We start from the raw sequence: 21,357 nt of genomic DNA, 5'->3' as shown, positions 1-21,357 counted from the left end.
GTTTCTCTGTAATCATCGTTTGTTTAAGCGCTCGGCTGAATGGGTTTGTGTTGTGCAGCATCTTAGCCATAACAATAGCGCTTATCGGGCTGCGCTCCCTGCGGTACAATTAAAATTCCATCAGAGTCTCCAATCTGCCTGGCAGCCATGCCTGCTGTTTGTGTGCCCTTCCTGGGCCCACGTCAATCCCCGTGGCTGCCATTTATTATTCAGGAGCTGCCAGGCAGCATTGGGGACTCACCTGGAGCCTCCCAGGCCCAATAAAGCAGCGTGGCACTGGGGAAGATGCTGCATGGTGGTGGATTTCTGCGTTTGCTTCAACCTTTAGGAACATAGTCTCAACAAATGCTGACCTGTGCCGATATCCTGGTCACTCTCCATCACACACTGTCCCTCCCCTCATCTTTTCATACCACTTGTGCCAACAATCCCTGCATGGATTTCGTCATGTTCTCCTTTTTTTGGTCTGTCTTGACACTAAGACAGTGTAATTTCCATGTCCTCTAAAACTAATTTGGATGCAAATCTGCTATTTGCAGCGAACTCTGTGGCTGTGTGGTTGGAGGGAACCTGTGGATCCAGCAGAGTTGGGTTGCTTTTAGTTAAAACCAATTAGAAATGACCAGAAATAACAGCGCCTGGAGATGAAGAAGTCATTTTTCTCTTTAACCTCCCCAGAGAGAGGGGCCTCTCCATGGAGTTACTTAAGTGTTTTAGAATATTAGTGGGGGCAGATGATGAGAATCATTGTGCTTTTTTAATCATTGCATTTTTGCATTTGGAAGTTTATGAAAGTATAATAAGGCTAAGTGTGTCAGTGTAGAATGTTGGAATGACTTTGACAGAACAAAACTTGGGAAAAGATTTGTCCTTTGCTCTGATTTTCTGATTATACAATTGATAGCTTCCATCTTTCATTTTCCATCCTTTTCGTGGCAAACATAAAAGCTTAAATTTGCAATAATTCTGAGAATATACGTCTTTGTTTTCTCGCTTATGGTAAATACTATCACTATTCCTCTCTGTACTTGGTGTGCTTGCTATGTTCCTCAGGTTCTAATGGTTTCATTTTTCAAAGCGATGCGTGATTGATTGAACTGGTCTGAAGTGTGAGTAACATGAGGTTGAGGTGCTCTCTGAAAGGGAGTGCAGTCTGGTGGGTTTTTATACACCACCAGATTACACCGGGATCCTCACTCTCTAATCATCCTGACCTCAGAGCCTCACATAGTCCATAAAACACTAATGATGAGGGTAACTCCACTGCACCATGTTCATCACTCACCAGCAACCTATAATCACCCATACATTATGCACACAAGTCCATGTAAATGTAACCTTTTTATTAGACTGATATGGATTAGCGCTAAAAATAGAAGGTATTGATGAAGTTTGCTTTCAGAAATAATTTCATTTATTGCACTTATTACATGTATACTGAATAAATGTAAACAAAAATGAAGAGAAGTGGCATGCAGTCTAAGTTGAGCATTCCTCTGTGTGTTCCCATTGGAGTTCCTTCCAAAGGAAGTCTTCTGTGTTTGAGTCTGTTTGTTTTTATTCTACTCATGACCCAGTTATTTGTGTTGTTTGTACCCAAATATGCTTGTTATTTGATTGTCTAACTTGCAGAGGATTATGTGTAATATATAGTGTATTTATATCTTTACAACAAGCTACATTTTCTTTGACTCAGAGCATGGAAAGTGCCCATGGGCTTCTAGCATCTGTGAAGAAAAAATGCATTGTTTCTGACCTGTAAAGCACTGCTGTGCCTAAGAAACCAAAATGCCTTTTATGATTTAGAACCTGTGATAAATGATTCATAAAAGGCTATTTCAAACTGTAGGTAAAGTAAAACTGCATGTTGTTATTTGTGACCTTGAAATACACAAATGATCAAAGTGTACTTATACAGAAGTGGCCTCCATAGCTCATGTTTTATTGATTATTGCCTATTTTTGGGTGTGCATGTTCACACCATGTTCACCTAAGGATCTAAGTGTTGGATCACTGATGTATGTCAAGAATGTGGAATGTGTCAGACAAAAACTCATGACTGACAGTCTTGCTCAGAGAAATGAACTGGTCATCCATGTGTCCTTAAAGGCCACCTCAGTTCATGATGCATTTGTATTGATAATCTTTTCCTCATTTGTAACCAAATCTTAATTACACATTGTTTGCATTTGAGTGATCATCAGCAAGTGGTACCTTTTATCATATGAACAATATGTATAGTGTTCCAGAAAAAAAGAAAAACATGTTTTCATGGTTTTTTTGGACAGTGAAGATATTCAGTGAGATGAACTGGTGGACTAACGTCTCTACATGGTTTCCGAGAATGTACTGGCTAATGACACATCAACTTTAACCTGAGTTTAGCGTGTGTCTGCTTGAATGCCCTATAAGTAAAAGCCATGTGCTATGAGGTCACAATGGAGATGTCTTGTTCTCAATATCAGATTGAAAAATTGTTGGTTGTAGGCTTGTAAGCTTGAGATATTGTATTAGTGTTTGATTGTCTAGTCATGTTCCCTAGCCATTGATTGCCAGCAGTATTGTGGGAGTTGTGGCGGCAGGCAAGCAAGAGCCACTGTCAAAAAAAGAAACAAAAAAAGCCAATTTGAACTCGTTTTCTGTCTGCACAGAAAAAAGGACCCATAAATATTGACTGAGAGGATTCTCATAACCCTGGTTTACTTAATCGATACCTGCGGCGCTTTTCTCTAGTAACCCGTTTCAGCACAGCAGGTAATGTGGAGAAGCCAGCTGAAACTAGAGAAAATAAACATGCTTGTGTTTGTGGTCTGAAACTTTTGAGCTTTGTTCTCGCAATGGTTTAGTAGTTTTTGCTGTGTAAATCTGTCAACACTTCTGCAGCCTTAGTATTGCTTATTGCTGATCTACAGGCTACAGTTAATGACGCCAATTATTATTATTATTATTACTATTATAATTGTTAAGGTGGGCTTTATTATTAGGGTGGGCTTTATCCACTCCTGCTCAGCTGTTACTTTCTTGTTGGTTCTGAACTGGCTGTGTCCTTGCATGGCCGAGAGAACCTACATCCCCCCTTTGCCTCCCCAGACTAAGCAGTGAATGAGGATAAGTGAGGAGCAGCAGTCAATGAATCAAGTGGTCAGATCGGCAGCAGCCAGGAGGGAGAGAGAGAGCAAGAGAGAAAGAGGCATGCGTCCTTCCAACCCCTCCCCCCCTCCCCCCGCGGGATGGGCCACGCATTAGGCACTTCCTCGTCTGTGTGTTTCTGCCACAGGTTAAATGGATCGCTCCCATTAGCTCAGTGAGGGGACAGCTCCATTACATGAAGGAGACTGTAACTTTGAATGTCACGGCGCGCTGAACTCCACAGCAGCGTGGCCGTTCCCCTGCGAGGGGAGGCGGCCTGACAATAACCATCCATGATCATCATCTGCTGTCAGGCGCTAAAGAAGCTGGAATTATGACGTACAGCCTGCCTGGCAGACCGCAGTGCTGCGAGACAGGCTCCTCAACTGAAGGTGCCACTCCACTCCCCTGCTCAAGAGAAGCTGACTCCAAAACAATTCAGTTGCTGCATTATTATGGTTTGGGTAGGGCACAGTGGTCAGCGTTATGCAACGTTTCTACTGCAGTCTGACCCCTTAGAGTCCATATGTCAAACACATGGCCCACAGGCCAGATCAGGCCCACAACACAATTGTGTATGGCCCGTAAAATGATTTTGATTTTCTGTTAATAGTAGCCTGTTTCACAATGCGCTGGACTACAATTTCCAGCCTGCACTGCAACATAATATGCACTCGCAACACTCTCCAACAGTCTGTGGAACAGCAGTTACTCACAGTTTTGCACAGTTCATTCAGTCATATCAACAAACACACTAACTACATTTCAACTGCATGTCAACTAATATGGCCCTGTACTCCAGCATGTTTCAACTTAAAGTTGATTATCATGCAATTTTTTGTGTAAGTATACATAGAACAGAAAACCTACTGACCTGAAACAAATTTGTAATAGAGGTTGATGGGTAGATGGTTCAGCAACTACTGAGGCTTCTTGCTCACTGGCTTCTATTAAAGGTGTGCTTTGAGTGAACAGGTTTCTGTTCTTTTTCAATGTACAGGGAAATACATCAGAATATTGTCTGAGGTAACAGACTTTATGCTAGAGATGGGGCAAATAGGAATTTAGGTGTATATGGACCTACACTGAAATTCTTCAGGATTACATATTAGTTGTATAGTAGTTACTTTTTTGTAGTAACTGAATACGATGAATGAAGGATTAATAGCTGTATAGCTAAGCCTGCTGTTTATGGGCTTGAGGTATTGAATTTGGGTACATGAAGTGATCCTAGAGCAGGTGGAAAAGGCTCACCGCTCCTTCTCTCCTTGCTGTCTGTCTGTGACTCAGGATTGCTGAGTGAGGGGGGTTAGCTCCATGCAGTTACAAATGTGAAATGCGAACTTCCAACAGTTAGTGACATGCTCAGCATAAAGAATACACTTTTGCAAAAACCTGTAGAGAACACTGAATATTTTTCTCTGAAGTTTTCAGTGTACAGACCCGTTCAAAGGTTGTGCCGTTTGTTTTGCAGCAAGATTGCAGAGACAGATTATTCACTAATTGCAAATGGAGGTATTCACAGTTCAGACAAAAAATACATAGATCACTGATGGAAAAAGAGGACTTTAAAGCATAAAAAATGAGGTATTTCTGCATATCTTGTGTTACAATGCTCGAGGTAAAAGATCAGAGATTAAACATGTCGTATTGTACGACACCTGGGTGTGTTTCATACATCTTTTGCAATGGCTGATGCAAAGAGCAGAAATGATCATGAATAACTCTTTACCCTTGAGCTGACTTTCATGAGGCTCACGATGAACCGTAACAAGCACATTTTTGTGCCAGTATTAATGTCTCATAACATCTGAGACCAGCGATTCAGGTAGATTTACCTTTCACACTGTTATTTTCACCAGGCATCTCTTTTATTACAGTCAGTTCTTTTAAGTAAGAAAAAAAAAGAAAGAAAGCAGAAACGATACCGAGAAGCAGATAAGAAAGGGTAGTAGTTAGGATAGAGGCAAGAAGGAAGGAAGAAAGGAAAGAAAGAAAAACGGAAGGAAGAAAGAAGGAAGGAAAGCAGTGTTTTTTCATTGTTGTACTTCTTGTTAGCAAGAAAGCATGCAAAGATTAGAGAAAAGAAAAAAGAAATTAAGGGAACAATGAACAAAGATAGAGATGAAAAAGAAAATACGTCTGTTAAACTGAATAGCAGTGCAGACACTTTTACCTGTTTTTCTTGTTATTTTCAATGTAATACTGTTGAGTGAAAAGAAAGGAATACAGGAAGGAAGATGACTTTTAAACAGCTGGTCTTGTCATTTTTCATCACCAGAAAGTACAGCAATGCTATTGCAATACCAAAAAAAAAAAAAAAAAAGAAAGTGCCCTCCTCTGAAGCAGTGTGGGTGAGCCCTCCCATCTGTCAAGGATGAGTTCACCTCCAAACTGACCCATTCACCCTCTCCTCCAGTGGAGCAGACATAACCTGGCAGGCATCAGCAGTGTCAGGGCCCAGACCCAACCACCTCCAGCTCCAACCTCCACACTCCGCTCTGCCATTGGTTCCCTGCCCCCTTCCCCTCACCCCCTCCAATCAGACACTTCTGAATGACACACAGAGGAGGAAGTGGGCTCGGACCCCACCCCTCCCTCTCTCTCTCTCTCTCTCTTTCTCTCTCTCTCTCTCTCTCTCCCTTTCCCTCTCCCTCACAGCAACAGGCCATTTTTCCTGAGCAAGCCCCTCGTCCTCTTTCTGACAGTAATGATTTCCGAGCAAGTATACTTTTCTTGTGTTAAGATTGGTTTTCATATCTCTAAGTGACATTGACAGAATGGCTGTTGTGCTTTGGGAAGGATCAGAGACAGACAGATCGCTGATATGGGCAGGGGGAAAAAGGATGGGGCGGCTGGGGTGCAGGCACGTGGCGAGCAAGTGGGAGGACAGGCCAGGGATGAGTGATAGAGTGAGCACAGACAAGACTCAGACTGGTTCCACAGCCTCAGTACTTTACCATGCACGAAGTTGGAGAGGTATTTTGATAACCAGCCACAAATGTGTTTTTGTTTCATTTGGTGTGCGCAGGAATGCGTTTGTGCATTAGTCACACACTGATAGTGTATCAGCCCTAATCACTTCTATATCGATTCATCTCTGTGGTCGGCTCTCACAGGTGCACTTTTACAAGCACGTTTTAACTAGCACGTGTCTTGCTTTATACTCTCTCGCTGCCCCCCCCCCTTATTTACTTATTTATATATATAAATAAGTAAAACATTTTTGTTAAATGATCTTTATGTGCTTATGGAAGGAATATTAAAAATATGCTAACATACCAGGAGGATGTAGTACATAAGCCTTTTTTTATGTGTGTTGTGAGCAATTCAAATGTTCCAGATAAGTGTCTGTTTAAATAATCAAGGCATTCACATGATCCAGGAAATGTATCATTTGGGTCTGAATAATGTTGGCTGATCATCAGTCATGTCACATGAAAGCTTCCTTGGTGTGTTGTTAAATGCATATTCCACAGATTTTAAAATTTTTTTGCATAATTCAGTCACTGAGATTCAAACAAAGTCAATCAAAGTGTTTTAAGGAAAAATGCCTAATTTTAGAGAATCTTCCAAGTCAGAATTCTCTACAGTGGTGATGATAGGAACCAAATGTCTGAAGAGTTTAATGCATCTTACAGTTGTCTTACAAAAGCTGTTGCATGGAGTGGTTTTGAATTCACTGGTGCCTGAGCCATTGTTTTAGAATGGTTTTATGATAACATCCTGGCCTTAAACATAGTTTTAAAACTAATTTATGGTGGTGGGTGTTGTAAGACTAATAGTCCATAAAGAAAACTTTGTTCTATACACGTGAAGGCTTACTGACCAGTTTTGAAAGCAAATGAAATGTCTTTACATGCATTGTAGACATTGTGAGCCCTCATTCATTTAAAAATATCTTGTTAGCAGGTTTGAACCATTTCACATCAAACTAATTTTAATGACTCAATCTCAACAAAGGAATTATGTAGAACATTTTGAAAAATCAGTGGAGTTCCCCTTTAATATACAGGGTGAGTCTATCATGAGGAAACATCCAAATGTTTATAAGATGGTTATCATAACACATGACATACGTCATAGCCAATCAATAATGAAGAAATGGTAATGATGAGATGATGCTAACATACTTTTGTGTTTCCTGACTTTTGACTCACCCTGTATTGCAGGGCGTATCACAATCTTTAAATGTAGCAATGTAATCATATGATGTTTTGGCTAAATTGTGCAGCCCTAAAATCTAAAATGATCCTGAAAATCTGTCACAATATATATATATATATATATATATATAAACAGTTTATGCCAGTAGACCTTTGCATGTGTCTGTAACAGTGTTTATGAGGATCACAGCTCTGCCAAAATACAGAATATAGCCAATGTAAGAGGGCTTGGATAAAATGACTAATTCCCTTGGACTCTTGATGTTATAATTCCACCCCATTACACCAGAAATCTTCCCTCGATGGTTTAAGGCACACTGACTTGTAGAATTAGGTTAGTGGTGCTCGACACACACCATGCCCAGCGTCCCATTCATGTCACTATTAGCCCCTGCTTGACGTCATGGTTGGCTAATGGGAGCTAAAGCCAATGCTGACTGCTGTGTGATTTGATTGCAGACAGGAGTTACAGGAGGATTACTGCCTCTTTGCTTTCTTGCGTAATGCTGCAGTTGGATGCACTCCTGGCTCTGAGCTTGTAGGGCTGGAAGGTAGTGCTGTGACTCTGGGCTCTGGATAGCAGCTCTGTTGTTATATCCTCTTGTGTGTGTGTTTGTACTCATTTGTTTCCCTGTTCGCTGCTCTTTGACGTCTATCCCCCAACCCCCGAATGTGTTGTTGACATCATTATCTCTGGCCAGACCTTCTCTCTTTTCTATTTTTCTGTGTATCACATCAACTCATTGTCCCCTGGGTTTCAAACGCAAGCCTTACAGAAATTAGACATTGCTTTCCGCATGACAAGTGGGATCTATTAGTGCACTCTCGCCCCGTGGAGCATGAGTGTGCCAGGCCCACATGGGACCCTCTCCCTGATGTCCATTGCCACACTGGGAGACACACACACACACACACACACACACACACAATCAGACTTACACAGAGATAATCATCAAATGAGCAAAACATCACAGCGCACATGTACTTGTATTTACACAGTAGCAGGACATTGAGTTAGATATTATAGTTATGCATAAACAGTGTTGGGAATGTAAGTAATTGCTGTAATGGGACCACCTTACTAAATAATTCCTGGAACTAGTAATCTCACTACTCATTACTTTACTTCTATGTTACACTCTAAAACCCAAACAAATCTGCACCAACTAGAAACTACAAGGGACTATTCAATATTGATTTAGAGTGGAAGCACATTAAACTTTTACTGTCCCTGCTTTTGAACAAGACATCATCAGTTATGCTTGATTGAAATTAGGATGGCAAAATCTATTTGGAAATGTAAAAACTAGTCAGTAGAAACAATACAAAAACTGCTTCCTTAAATATAATATACTTGAATTGTAAAGCTGCTCCTAAATGAAAAACTGGCCTATGCAGTTGAGTTTCTTGGGCACAGAGATAACTGCTGTAATTTCCAAGTCTACAGCTAAACCTAAACATGCAGATTTGTAAAACAAGCATTGTGTAATGTCAGGACCGTTTGCTGGCCCTGATCTTGCAGTTTAGACCTGTTTTTCTCATTTCCCTACAACGTAAGAACATTTTTATCCTGAAAATGTACAAAAACATGCACACATGCTCTCAGGCCCATACAGGATTATCAAATACATCAGTCAATAAGAGAACAAATCCATGCTATGCTGACACTGGACTGTAGTTCTGTACTGTACAGTGCTGTGTAAGGTCAGACAGAGCTGCACTCCTAGCCAGTGGGCTTCAGTTACTGCCATAGAAAAACACTCACCGGTCTGCCTAGCATTCCACCCATGCCCCACTCTTCATTCTTTGTACACAAAGGTCAGCCATGACAGTGAGGCAATTGGCTGGTTGGTATTGCGACTGCATGCTGACCTGGTTGACCTTGCCTGGGCACAGCCTGTGGCATCACTGGGCAACTTTGTCACAGTCAACAGCAGCTTTTGGCCTCAGGTCAATGTCAGGACTGAGAGCAGCTACATTCCACAGGGCTGTGTGCGCTGCAATTTTGCTACTTTAGTCGTCTGTACAGCTTAGGATGTTTCAGATAAAAGAAATTGATTAAAAATGTGCATTTTAATTTCAATAAATATATATTATTTTTATTACTTTATTATTATGAAGATTATGTATTTTATAATCTGGCATGTATTTAACCATCTTTCTCTTTCCTTTCCAGGTATTTCAGTAACAAAGAAGACACACACTTGTGAGTACTGAATATTCTGTCCAAATGATTGAATATATTTTTACACAATTAGCCTAAAGCCACACACAACTGGGCCTTTGTGAAATCCAAGACGTTTTATAGTTGTAATTTTAAAGGAAATAAAAATTCAGCATATAAATAGTTTAACATATAAGACATGATTTTAAGCGCTACATGCATCACCCAGCACAGCTGCATTTTAACTAAATCTTATAACTCGTGAACCAAGTCTGTAATGGCCAGTTGAAGTGATTTCGCTTCTTCAAACAGATCATATGACTGTTTTATTCCAGTCCTTTCAGACAGGGCTCTGTTGTCTGTGTTGCTTGCAAGTGAAAAACAAGGATGTGGTTTGTATTTGACCTTTGCGAGGGAGGTTAAAAACTCTGAGCTGCCTTTTATGCTCTTGCTCTAAGAGATAGAGATCTGCACAGAGCAGGGGAGAGTGTGGAGGACTCGACATGGTGTTCATGTGACCTTTGAAAAATCAGCAAATCTCATGGATTTTTTTTTTTTCCCTCCAATTTTCTCCAACCAAATAGTTGTTGAAGGATGACCTGGACAGTAACCGTTAATGCAGCAAAACACTGTTAAGAGTGAAGGGTTCTTTGGAGCAACACCATAGAAGAACCACTTTTGGTTCCCTGAAGAACCTTTAAATATGTCTTAAATAAGCATTTTCCTTAATGAGAGATGTTCATAAATGCAAACTGTCTAGTTTAAAGAGGCTCCACATGAAGTAAAACTGCTGTACCAATTAAAGTGTTTCTTTCTTTCCTAGACCCATACGTTTAAGCCAAGAACCACTTTAAGAGTGTAGGCCTAAAGTAATGTATGCCTTATGCATGATAAATAATTCTGAAGAATCTTATTGCAGGTGTTAATACTATACCAGCATTTTGAATTCCATAGAAACACCTGATCTCTTTACTCTTCACCTTTTATTGGATGGGACACATTTTACTGTGTCTTTTCCTGTTATGCTTGAGTAAAGGTAGAGTGTTAGTCTTTCTTCCTTTTATCCAGTGGCCTACTGCTATCTTAATTAGAGCCCTGATCGGCCCTGCTTAAGCACGAGGAAGCAAAATCAAAGAGCATGTTTCAGGAGAGCGGGTTCAAAGGCATGGACACAGGCTGGACCGCACTATTTAATCTCAGTGAAAGAAATGGTAATGATGCGTGTCACAGAGTGAAAGGGGAGAGAGCGAGTGACTGAAGTGCGGCGGAGGCATGCCGGGGCCGAGGTCTTGGGTCAAAGCCATGCTGTTCGCTAGAGAGGATTCAAAGGACATGTAATGGTGGGAGGAAAAGGTCTTGTCAGTTACAAGGAGAACAGACATTTTTATAGACCGTAAAGTGCTAATGAGGGCTGGAGTCAGTCTGGCACCATGTAATGACAGCATCTGTAGGTAGCCGAGGTGTGATTGCTTATGATAGATGTGTTCTCATGTTTGTTTGCTAGTTGAGATCTGTGTTTTGCTATTAAAGAGCTACTGTAGAGCACTGCATCACTCTTACTGTTATGTTAATTAATAGGCTAGCCTTTAATGCTGGAGCACAAAACGGTCTATTCCTGTCTTTTAATCTCCTTTACTCCATCAATAACATGATTTCTCAACGCTGTTGTTGAATTTGTTCTAATATTTAAAGGATCTAGCAAAACTAAAAATGTGTATATTTGTGTTGTAATTGTGTCACAAACTACCATGTTGTGCAAACAAACATATGTATGGGAATATACTTTAGACTTTAGTCAACTTAAATCAATTAAAAGCTCTTGGTGATCTGAATTATGTTCAGAAACTGTCGCAGTATATCCAGTAATAAAGGCAGCATGGTGCATGTTTTAAACAGTGATAGAGAAGTTAATAGCACCAATCCAGTTCCAGTACTGTGACTAGTGTGGCGATGCACTTGGCCCAACTGCTCTAATAAAGGGGCCAAACCATTGTAGCGCCAAACATATGCTTGGGTTAATTCATTTATTTTTACTAGGCCGTACACATGTGGATAGGTTACTCTTTCCTGTATGAAATTTGTGCGCACCACCCCCCCACACACTGCGCGCACACACACTGCACATACACACACACTGCACACACACACACACACACTGAACCCACACACACACACACTGCACACACGCGCACACACACACGCATACTGCACACACTCCTTCAGCTCATCTTTCCACTCTTGCCTGAGTGATCAAACCCCTGGAAGCAGGCCGCCAGTCCCTTCATCAATATAAATTACAGGGGCAGCTGTTCCCTCTGCTCTCTCCCTCTTGCTCAACCACCAGCTCAGCCCATAATAAGGTGAAGTCCTCTCTGGAAGATAATGGATACTTCACTCTTCCCTCTGATGACCCCTGCTATGGCCACTTCTACCTCAATTCACTGCCTTTCTCCTATTCCCTCCAGGCCTGGTTAAAGGCAAACTCCCATTGCCAGAGAGCTTGTGGTGGAGATTCAGAATAGCAGGTTCATGGTGATGAAAAAAGGCTTGGCAATATTAAGTGATACTTTTTTAATCCCACAAACGGTAGAAATTCCACCTTTGCATTTAACCCATCCGTGAAGTGAAACACTACATACACACTAGTGAATACACACACACTAGGGGGCAGTGAACACACTTGCCCGGAGCGGTGGCAGCCCTATCCACGGCGCCCGGGGAGCAATTGGGGGTTAGGTGTCTTGCTCATGGACATCTCAGTCATGTGCTGTTGGCACTGGGGATTAAACTGGCAACCTTCCGGTCACAGGGCCAGTTCCCTAACAACCAAACTACCCCCAAACTACCCCCAATTTTTTTTGCCCCAATATGGCAAAAATAGAACATTGTGATACTTTAATACATTTTTATGATACATATGTATGACCAGATTATGTTTTTTAGGGATTTGTTTACAAGTTGGAATAAACAGAATGTATCAGCAAAGCAGTATAGCCACATGTTTTAAGAAAAAAAGATTTATGAAAACCTACAAGTACAGTTTATTTTTGAGAGAACATTTGCAAAAATAAATAAATAAAGAAATTTAAGAAGGAATAGATAATTGATCTATCAAAGAACTGGTAAAAATAAATTTATTAAAGAATAATGGTCCAGTCAAGTGCTTCTTCCATGGCCGTTTTTACTGTTGCATGATGCATGTGGCTGTTTAGGGTTCTAGAGGTATTGATGATATCCATGGTATAGTCAGGAAAGTATATTGTAATGTAAGATATCATAATTTTGCCCACCCCATGAGGAAATACACCCAGAGAAGTAGGTCCATTGATTTGTTGACATTTGTGATTAAATTAATGAGTGAATATTCTTAGGAATTTGAAATTGAGCAAATCTTTCAAATTGGCTCACACCATTTCACCTCGACCTTCCCAGAAACTACTCCTTCAAAGCCTCAGGCAGTCCAAGAACTCCCATATAACTCTCCACATCCTGCAATTTACAGTTCAGTATCATATAAACTTTTACTTTGCGTTTGAAGCTGGCAGATTTATTGAGCACTCTGTTTATTTAGTCCTCCACAAGACCGTGCAGTCCTTGTTGGCAGCTGAGTCATTCACTTAGATAAACGGTTCCGTTTTAATACCAGGTAGAGTTTAGACAGAGTCAGAGATCAAGCTGTTGGGAGTGGGCTGATGTCTGAGGAAAGAATGAGCTGGTAAACTATGGCTACATTAAGGAAGTGTAATTTTAGTTGCAGCTTTCTATGAATGATTTTTAGTTATGTATTTATTTGCAGTACACTACTGAGAAAACACAAAAATATAGGCAGCCAATGATTAATTCAGCCTTGTTAAGATGTTTACATATTATTTTAGTACATGTGGTGTGTGTTTGTAGTTATTAACTGTATGTACGGTAGACTCCAGTCTGAATGCCTGTGAGAGGCGTTAGTATAGTTGTAACCTGTTGAGGAGATGACAGGACCTGGTGATAAAACACAGGAGATGACAGTAGAAGATAGTCCAGAGCTTTATCTTTAATCTGTGTGTGTGTGTGTGTGTGTGTGTGTGTGCACGTGCTTGTGTGTATGTGTTTGCACTTGTATGTTTTTCATGCATTCTAGGGACAAAATGTCCTGACTTAGTAGGAAAACCAGAGCAAATGAGGATGAACCAGTAATGTCAATGTCAACACTATAGTTCTGACTTTGTAAAATGCTTTAAACTATGCTTAAATATTTTTTATATATTTCAGTTGAACCAGACTTTTCCCCCAAGTCATTTTGGGTCATTTCTTTGGGTCTGTTCATTATGAAATTTACATATAATGTTAAGGTCAGCTGGCATTTTCAAACTATGTCAAAAATTGAGATACGAGGTAAATACAAAATGCCTATTATTTTGTGTGTGTGTGTGCGTGTGTGTGTGTGTGTGTGCGCATGTGTGTGAGCGCGTGTGCGTGTGTGGCCCTGAAGACTCTCATGGTCTGAAATTTTGGCAGGCTCACTGTGTCTCTCTCTGCTTCACTGTTGACAGATGCTGTGTGTGATTGCTGGTGGAGTGTGTAGTTCACAGATAGCAGCCTCGGAACGTCTGCGTGTCTGTGTGTCTTTCAGCTGATCTAAAGTCTAAAAGCTGTTTGTGCATGTTTGTGGCTAAATTAGATGCGTAGATGATATCACTTATACACCTGGTATCTAGAAATTCCATTTCCTTTGTTCATCTGCCTATTTAGCTATAGTCTCTTCTTTCACCTTCCGTTTTTTGAACTGTTCTATATTTGCATATATTTCAGAAACAGAATATTTAACTTATTTAATGAACATGATGTGCAGTGTACATAATATAAGTACACTACATCATGTGCACAATGTACACTGTATATGTACTATATTCTGCATGTACAGGCACAATCAAAGTGCTTATACACAGTATGAACAGCTAGAAATGTGAGCAGTTATATGTAAATCTTTTTGTGTAACGTTTAGATTTGCAGTAATTTAAAGTGCATATGCACAGACTACAATGGAGGACAGTGGAAAAGATCTTTCTTCAGATGGATTATGGCAATGTATGTGCAGTAAATACAGTGATCATGTGCATTGTAATGTGTTTCATAAAGTGCATGTGCAGAAAATGAATTAAAGGTTTTTATATTACAGACATTTTAATTTCAAAGAATTTTATTTAAACTAAACTTAGCTATATTGTATATTATTATACTTCAAGGTATATATATATATATATATATATATATATATAGGAGACTAATTTATTACTTATTTTAGGGTTTTTGTTGCCGAAGCTTTATGAACAATGCTTTGGATTCCACTTCTTTCCATACATACAAAGTAGAATGACAATGAATGACAAGTGACAACATTTTAGTGCATCGAAATCAGCTTATATTTATATGATGCCCTGAATTTGTCAGCGGCTTCAGGTTCAATGTGCCGAAGATGAATTGTCTCAGTATTGTGTGTGTTTTGTTATTCTGGAGAGAATTACTCTTCCTAACACATTGTTCTGCTTCTGATGTATAGTTAGTCATGGATGACAAGTATTGAGCAAATGAAGTATTTGCTTGTTTGTGCTGGAAAGGCTTGCCAGAGTGACAGCTGTAGCCGTGTTACAGGAGCTCCTCTGAATCCCACTCGGGTTAGTCAGGACCATGGGGAAGGAGAGTCATCGATCCAAGGAGAGAGAGAGAGTGAGAGAGAGAGAGTGAGTGAGAGAGATACAGTGTAAGAGAATGGGGAAAAGTGAGAGAGAAGCACAGTGAGGCTTTATCTGTCTCCATAGTGTGGACAGGCTGACTCTGGCCTTATTGAGAAGCATGGCCTAACCCCCTGCGCACTCATTTGTTTACCTCCCCGTTGAGTGCCACGAGACTTACACAGAGGCAGCCTCGCTAATCTCCGTCAAATGATTAAGACAGCCAACCTCGCTGAAATATTAACAATCTGAAAACGCTCAATAGCCCTAGGGCTATCATTAAACTAGTCCGCACTGAATAGAAGAATTACTGTACCGTTATGTTCCCTCTCATATAAAACAGCTGTTTTATAGAAAACTACCCACTTATCCAAACCTGTGTCAAGAGGGAATAGACACATAAACACTCCCCCCTCTCCATTTGTAATGCGCCGATAAAACATGCAGCGCAAATTGCTCCTTGTCCGCTATGTTTTATGATATGTCATAACTTGTTTTTGAATTGATCAAAATGGCGAGGTCATTCAGTGGAGTGCAGAGCAGGGAAGACAGATGCTAATGTATGACTGAGGGGGTTTACACAGACGATCCTACTGTGCTCAGCTGCTCTGGACGAGAAAATTCCCAAGCAGTGGCCATACTCTGGTGTTTTGGGGTATAAACATACACCCAGGGCTGTAATAGGATCACAATTTTAGTGAGGTTCATTTTGCCATCTTCCCTCCTTCCTATACTAACTGATTTGCTTCATTTTATTTAATTAACCATTTAAATATTTATGTAATTTTTTTTTCAGCCAAAATCTTAAAACCTGTAACCTACTGTCTTATCTCTTTTTCTCTGTAGCATCTTAGTCTTTACTGATTACTGAAAAAACAAACATTAAAAAATGCTTAAACTGTTAACCAGCCATGATTCTTCATGTCTTTATGTTACATGATACTTTGCCATCAATATGCTAGTTAACAGTGAACTTTCCCATGCTGGTAGTGTGTTATGAGTAGATAGTACATTACACCTTTGATTTCTCATCTAATCGCTAATACAGCTGAGCCTGTAGCCTAAACTGAGCAGCTACTGGAACTAAGATAAAGCAACCTCATTTCATTAGAAATGATACAAGAGGTGCAAGCATAATCTGTTAATTATACTCATAAACTCTCACTTATTATTGCGTTGTATATTAGCCTATAGTATGTGTGCACAACCGGGCATCTCAAGTAGTAAAAGTCACTTGGGGGTAGCATTAGCATCTTGTGCAGAAATAAACAGAGTGGACATTTCTGTCACAAAGTCTCTGACCAAACTAAAGCTGTTCAGAGGTCACCTGAGAATCAATTACTGCTTATTGAATAGTCTCATTGCCATTTCCACACTGAATCACATAAATCCATTCATAGGTCATCAGTTTTGTCATGCTAGTTAAGAACATGACAGGTAGTAATAACAGACTGAAGGCTTGAAGCAGTGGTGGATAGCCATGGGCTGAAAAAATGGGGAAGCTTGGCAGACAAAGTAATTATTTTGATTGGCTGTAATACAGTGACAGCGATCACAGAAAACACATTAAATTTCTTAAAAAAATGATCATTTTAAATATTCCATCCCCATTTGATTAGGTAGGCCGGCGAAACCCATGGCTCCACCCCTGAGGAAGTTACCACATTATCAGAATAGCACTATTTCTCATGAATCTCATGAATGGAGATATGTGAAAAAAAAAAAACTCTTCTGAAACTAAACTATCCTCATCGTTAGTTATTGCCTTGCATACATCCATGCATGTTTAATGTGATTTCAACTGTATCTTAATTATTCTGGTATTATAATAGCTAATAGCAATTAAATTAAAGCAGTACTGGCTGAACTGGTTAACACAAAGCACACTTCTGCATATTGTAATGTAACATCACTGTTTATTTGCTGAATTTAACATAATGGGGAAAAAATAACATAAAATGTGACCTCTGCAAAAGTTAAAGCACATTTTTTTTGCAGTAATTCAGCAAAGAAATTTAACCCTTTAATATTGGTATTGCTATTGGCCAATGCTTATTTCACTCTGCCCCTACTGGGTCCCATTACTTTGTGAATATCTCTGTAAAGCATATTAGCATATTCTGTGTACTTAAAAAAAAAATACATTTTTCTGATCATGGGGAAATGAGAAATTTTTTCGACTTTTTTCTGAATCTTTTCCTAAAGAATCGTTACTGTATTGTTACAATCTCATTTGGGCCTTTAGTGGACCAGTCCAGGGTAAGAATGTGGTGACGCAGTGCTGCGGTCGTTGCTTGTCTGAATTTCTGCTGTCTTGAATTGGCACAGAAAGAGGTTTATATGATTCTGCTGCGTGTAATCTTTTAGAATTTGGAAGCGATTCTTTAGCCAAGCGAACAGAGAGTCAGTACAGATGCACGTGTTGGAGCAGAAATGTCAATTATGAGATGCAACACTGTCATTGAACAGTGAACATCATGTCAGCTCACCATAACCCATAATATCATTTTCACTTTTAAAACACACACAAGACAAAGAGCCTTGTATGGGCTATAAGTTGCATGACAGCATGCGCTGTTTTTTTGTTTTTTTTTCCAGAAGCATTGCTTTAGTCATCAGAGTGTGCAATAAATGAAGTGAAAATGGTTGAGGTTGCTTGGAGAAAGGGCTGTTTTAAATGAGCAGAACATCCCTAAAGTGTGCACTCCGCTGAAGTGATTTCACACGCAGCATGCCACAGAAACTTGAGGTTTTCTATCTCGAATAACAAGAGACACTCAGAGGGGAGAAAAAAAGCACTGCACTCAATTTGACACTCTCCAATTTTAACAATAAATTATGTTTCATCTTTGTCTATTTGTTTGTTCCATGGAAAGGATATTTTGCTTTTGGACGCTTTGCTTTAATCCATAATAGCCAGCCATTTTTTATCTGAAATAGGTCAGTATAATCACAGTGGAGAAGGATGGGCCGCCACAGTAAAAAGGAAATCAATAGAGATATCTATTTGTCGTAAAGCAGGACAGCGTGATTTTCATCCTTTTCTTCTCTTTTTCCCCTCTGCACTTTTTCTTCCATCCTCGCAATATGACAGGTCCTTATTTTTCAGCCTATTTATTTATTTATTTATTTATTTTTATTTATTTTTTTTTGTTAGTCATTTTGTCAAAATTGTAAATAGGGCTTTGTTGAATGCACTTTCTTTTGCATAAGTCCCTGCCTTAAAATGAAGGCAGTCTCGTTGCAGCCGCTGCCCACGGTGAGAGAGGTTGAAAGGAGTAGGCTGGGCATGACGGAGGGCGCCTCGGTGGTCTTTGTTGTTGTCCAAGCCAGGCTGGAGGCCAGACGTTGTTGCTGATATGCGGCAGGGGCTCCTGAAGCAGTTGGCCGGGGCCTCCATGCTTCTTTGTGACTGCTTAATCTGCCTCGCCCCTCACTGGCCCGCACACTTTTGTGTAAGACTTCAGCATCGTCAGCTCTTCTCCTGTCTGTCTGTCCCTTTGTGTCTCTGCTCGACCTTAAAGTACTTGTTGTGAAGCTTTGTCAGAGCAGCCCAGCAACAGCCAGAGATGCACTCATCACGCATACGTGCGGCTGCTAAAATAAGGCACCCAATCTGCTGGGATGGTTTTCCCTTCTGCTGGTTGTCTCAGGTGACAGTGGAGAAATGTGGGTGGGTGGGTGCTTGAGTGAGTAAGTGTAGGGATAGTTGGGAAGGTGTGTACAGTGTTGTTCTCTAGTCTGAAGTATTGTAGACTATGAGCATGTGTGTCTTACACACTGCTGAGGGGGATACTATACGGGACCTCAAGGTTCTAAAGCACTGGGAACCTTTTTCTGCCCCAGAGAACCAGCCTGTAAGATCCAGATTTCCTAAATAGGTTCCAGACATGTTCCTAATATCGATACATTCCCAGCAGTAATTCATTGTAATACCTGGGTGGCTCACATTTGTGGAACTTCTTAAGATTTCATCATCCAGCTTGATGAGGAGCGAATTTCCACAGCTGCTCAGAATTAGGTTTCAGTGTTAATTTGTTACTTTTCTTGTGACATTAATCTTATATATGTTCATTATGCAAAAGTTTGGGTGTCCCACATCAAATTCGTATGTATGCCCCCCCCCCCCCCCCCCCCCCCCGCCAATATGTTAAATTTAGCAAATAAATATAAATCATGTACTAAAATTTACCATATTTACCATGGGTTAATTTTTTTTTCACTCAAATAATCAATAAAACATTCCACCTGACCTGGTGTGCTCAAGCTCTTGCATACAGCTGTATATCATCACTGTCAAATAAAAGTAACATCTCAGGTTTTGTCTTTTTTTTATTTTTCTCCACCATCTCCACATTTGAACATCATTATATTGCGTGAAACTTTCATAGTGGATGGACCACAAGAAATGCCCTAAAATGGCTTAGATGATTATCTGTTGACATAAACCTTCATTTAAACATACTACTTTGAAGATATACAATATACAAATCTTTTTTGTCTTGTAGTAGATATGTGTCTAATATTTGCATATTACATAGACTACACTAGGGCTTGGTATACTGTGTCCTCATGGTGCAGCAATTTACAATTAAGATTACAGCTACCTGTTTGTTGCAGTATGTTTTGTTTTATTTCAAAATAATATTGCATTCCTTAATGCATTTTCGTTTTGCAACTGAAAAGAGACGTTATCAGTGAGATTTCAGTTGTGGATCCTTAATACTGGTCAGTTTTATTGGCTAAATGATATATTGGTCTGGTCCTCCGCTGCCCGTCTGCTGTGGCATTAGTGTGGCTGTGTTTTGCCAGGCTGAGGAGCGCTGTGGCCTTGGAGGAGCTGGCGCAGGTTATCAGTCACCCTCTGCTTTCTCTGTGTCTCATCACTTTCCCGTCCCGCCTGGCTGTCCGGCGGCCCATGAGTGCCGCGTGTCAGCATGAGCGGAGAGGGCTTTGATTCATGGACCAGGACAGAGGCGGAGGTCATGAGGCTCCTGCGGATATGAGCGCCACTGACGGCTGCTGACTGCTGACGTTTAAGACGCCGCTGATGAAATGTCCTTGTGCCATCATTAGAGTGCCTCCGGTGCGCATCTCTGCAGCGCCTGCAGACCTGAACTCACGCACACATGCACAGACTCTTTCTAGTGCTGTCTTCATGAGGCTTTTCCTTCTAAGCACATTAGTCTAACTAAATGTTCCTATACATAAATATTTCTTTACAAGCAGGCAGTACTAACCTTAACCTCAGCTTTTCAAATAGGGACTTAATTTTTAATGAAAAAGGCCTTAAAGTGCCCATACAATGTTAAGATTTTCATGTTTTTATCACTGTACAGAGAAAAAAAGAAACACATGCATACATTATGTATATACACCCTATATGTTTTACTATTGACCTTTCTTACTGCTAAACCACAGAATCAGAGACCACTCTTTCATTTAAATTTCTTGTTATTCTTATTTTTAAAAAAATGAATCGATTTTTCAGTGTTCAGTAATGTGTCCACCTTATACCTTTACTACAGCTTCCATTCTTTTTAGGAGAATCTGCAGGGATATTTTTATACCTCCAAAGTTCAGTTAGAAGTTGGCTGAACTTTCTGCTTCTCACAATCTAAATAATCCCAAACATTCAGTAATGTTGAGCTCTGGACTCTGGGGTGGTCAGTCCACTGTGCTGAAAACACCAACAGCTTCTTTATTAGATTTTCAAAATTTCTTGTCTATTTTCTTTTCTCAGTAACAGCTTCTTAATAGCTACATACGCTTTCAGACTCATAGTGTTGTTGTCTTCTCACAGTGGAAGGATGAACGCAGACACATAACACATCGTTTTCAGATCTGAAGCAAAGTTTGAAGCTTTAAGTACTGTTTATCTAATGGCTTATCTGACTGTATATCTGGTGGTCTGGCAGGTCTTTCACAGTTAGTAGGAGTTAAGATCTTTAAATTGCCTTGACGCTGTTTTCATTTTCATCAAAGAAAAATATCCATACACAGACACACATATGCACAAATCTGTTGTATTCCTAGAGCTCCATGGGGTTGATTTTTATGTCTAACTTGAATTACTGATTTAAAAAAAATATTGAGCTCATCAAGCAGTCGCCGATGCGCCATTATTATTCCTCATCAAAAAATGATTTCAGTGTGCGATTTAAAACAGCAATAACTATAAAAG

General features: G+C 40.1%; 1 protein-coding gene across 1 annotated transcript in view; it reads left to right on the top strand.

Moving 5' to 3' along the window:
• Window positions 1-21,357, top strand: part of roraa (RAR-related orphan receptor A, paralog a) — a 305,914-nt gene that overhangs the window by 186,813 nt on the left and 97,744 nt on the right. Inside the window, exon 2 of the mRNA XM_017708331.2 lies at window positions 9,472-9,501. Within this exon, the coding sequence (XP_017563820.1) occupies window positions 9,472-9,501 (30 nt within the window). The remainder of the gene's footprint in view (window positions 1-9,471; window positions 9,502-21,357) is intronic.

Source organism: Pygocentrus nattereri, chromosome 11, assembly GCF_015220715.1.
Source record: "Pygocentrus nattereri isolate fPygNat1 chromosome 11, fPygNat1.pri, whole genome shotgun sequence".
In the NCBI taxonomy this organism is placed as follows: Eukaryota; Metazoa; Chordata; class Actinopteri; order Characiformes; family Serrasalmidae; genus Pygocentrus; species Pygocentrus nattereri.
Note: the sequence above shows the minus strand (reverse complement) of the source record. Positions and strands in the feature narration are given on the sequence as shown.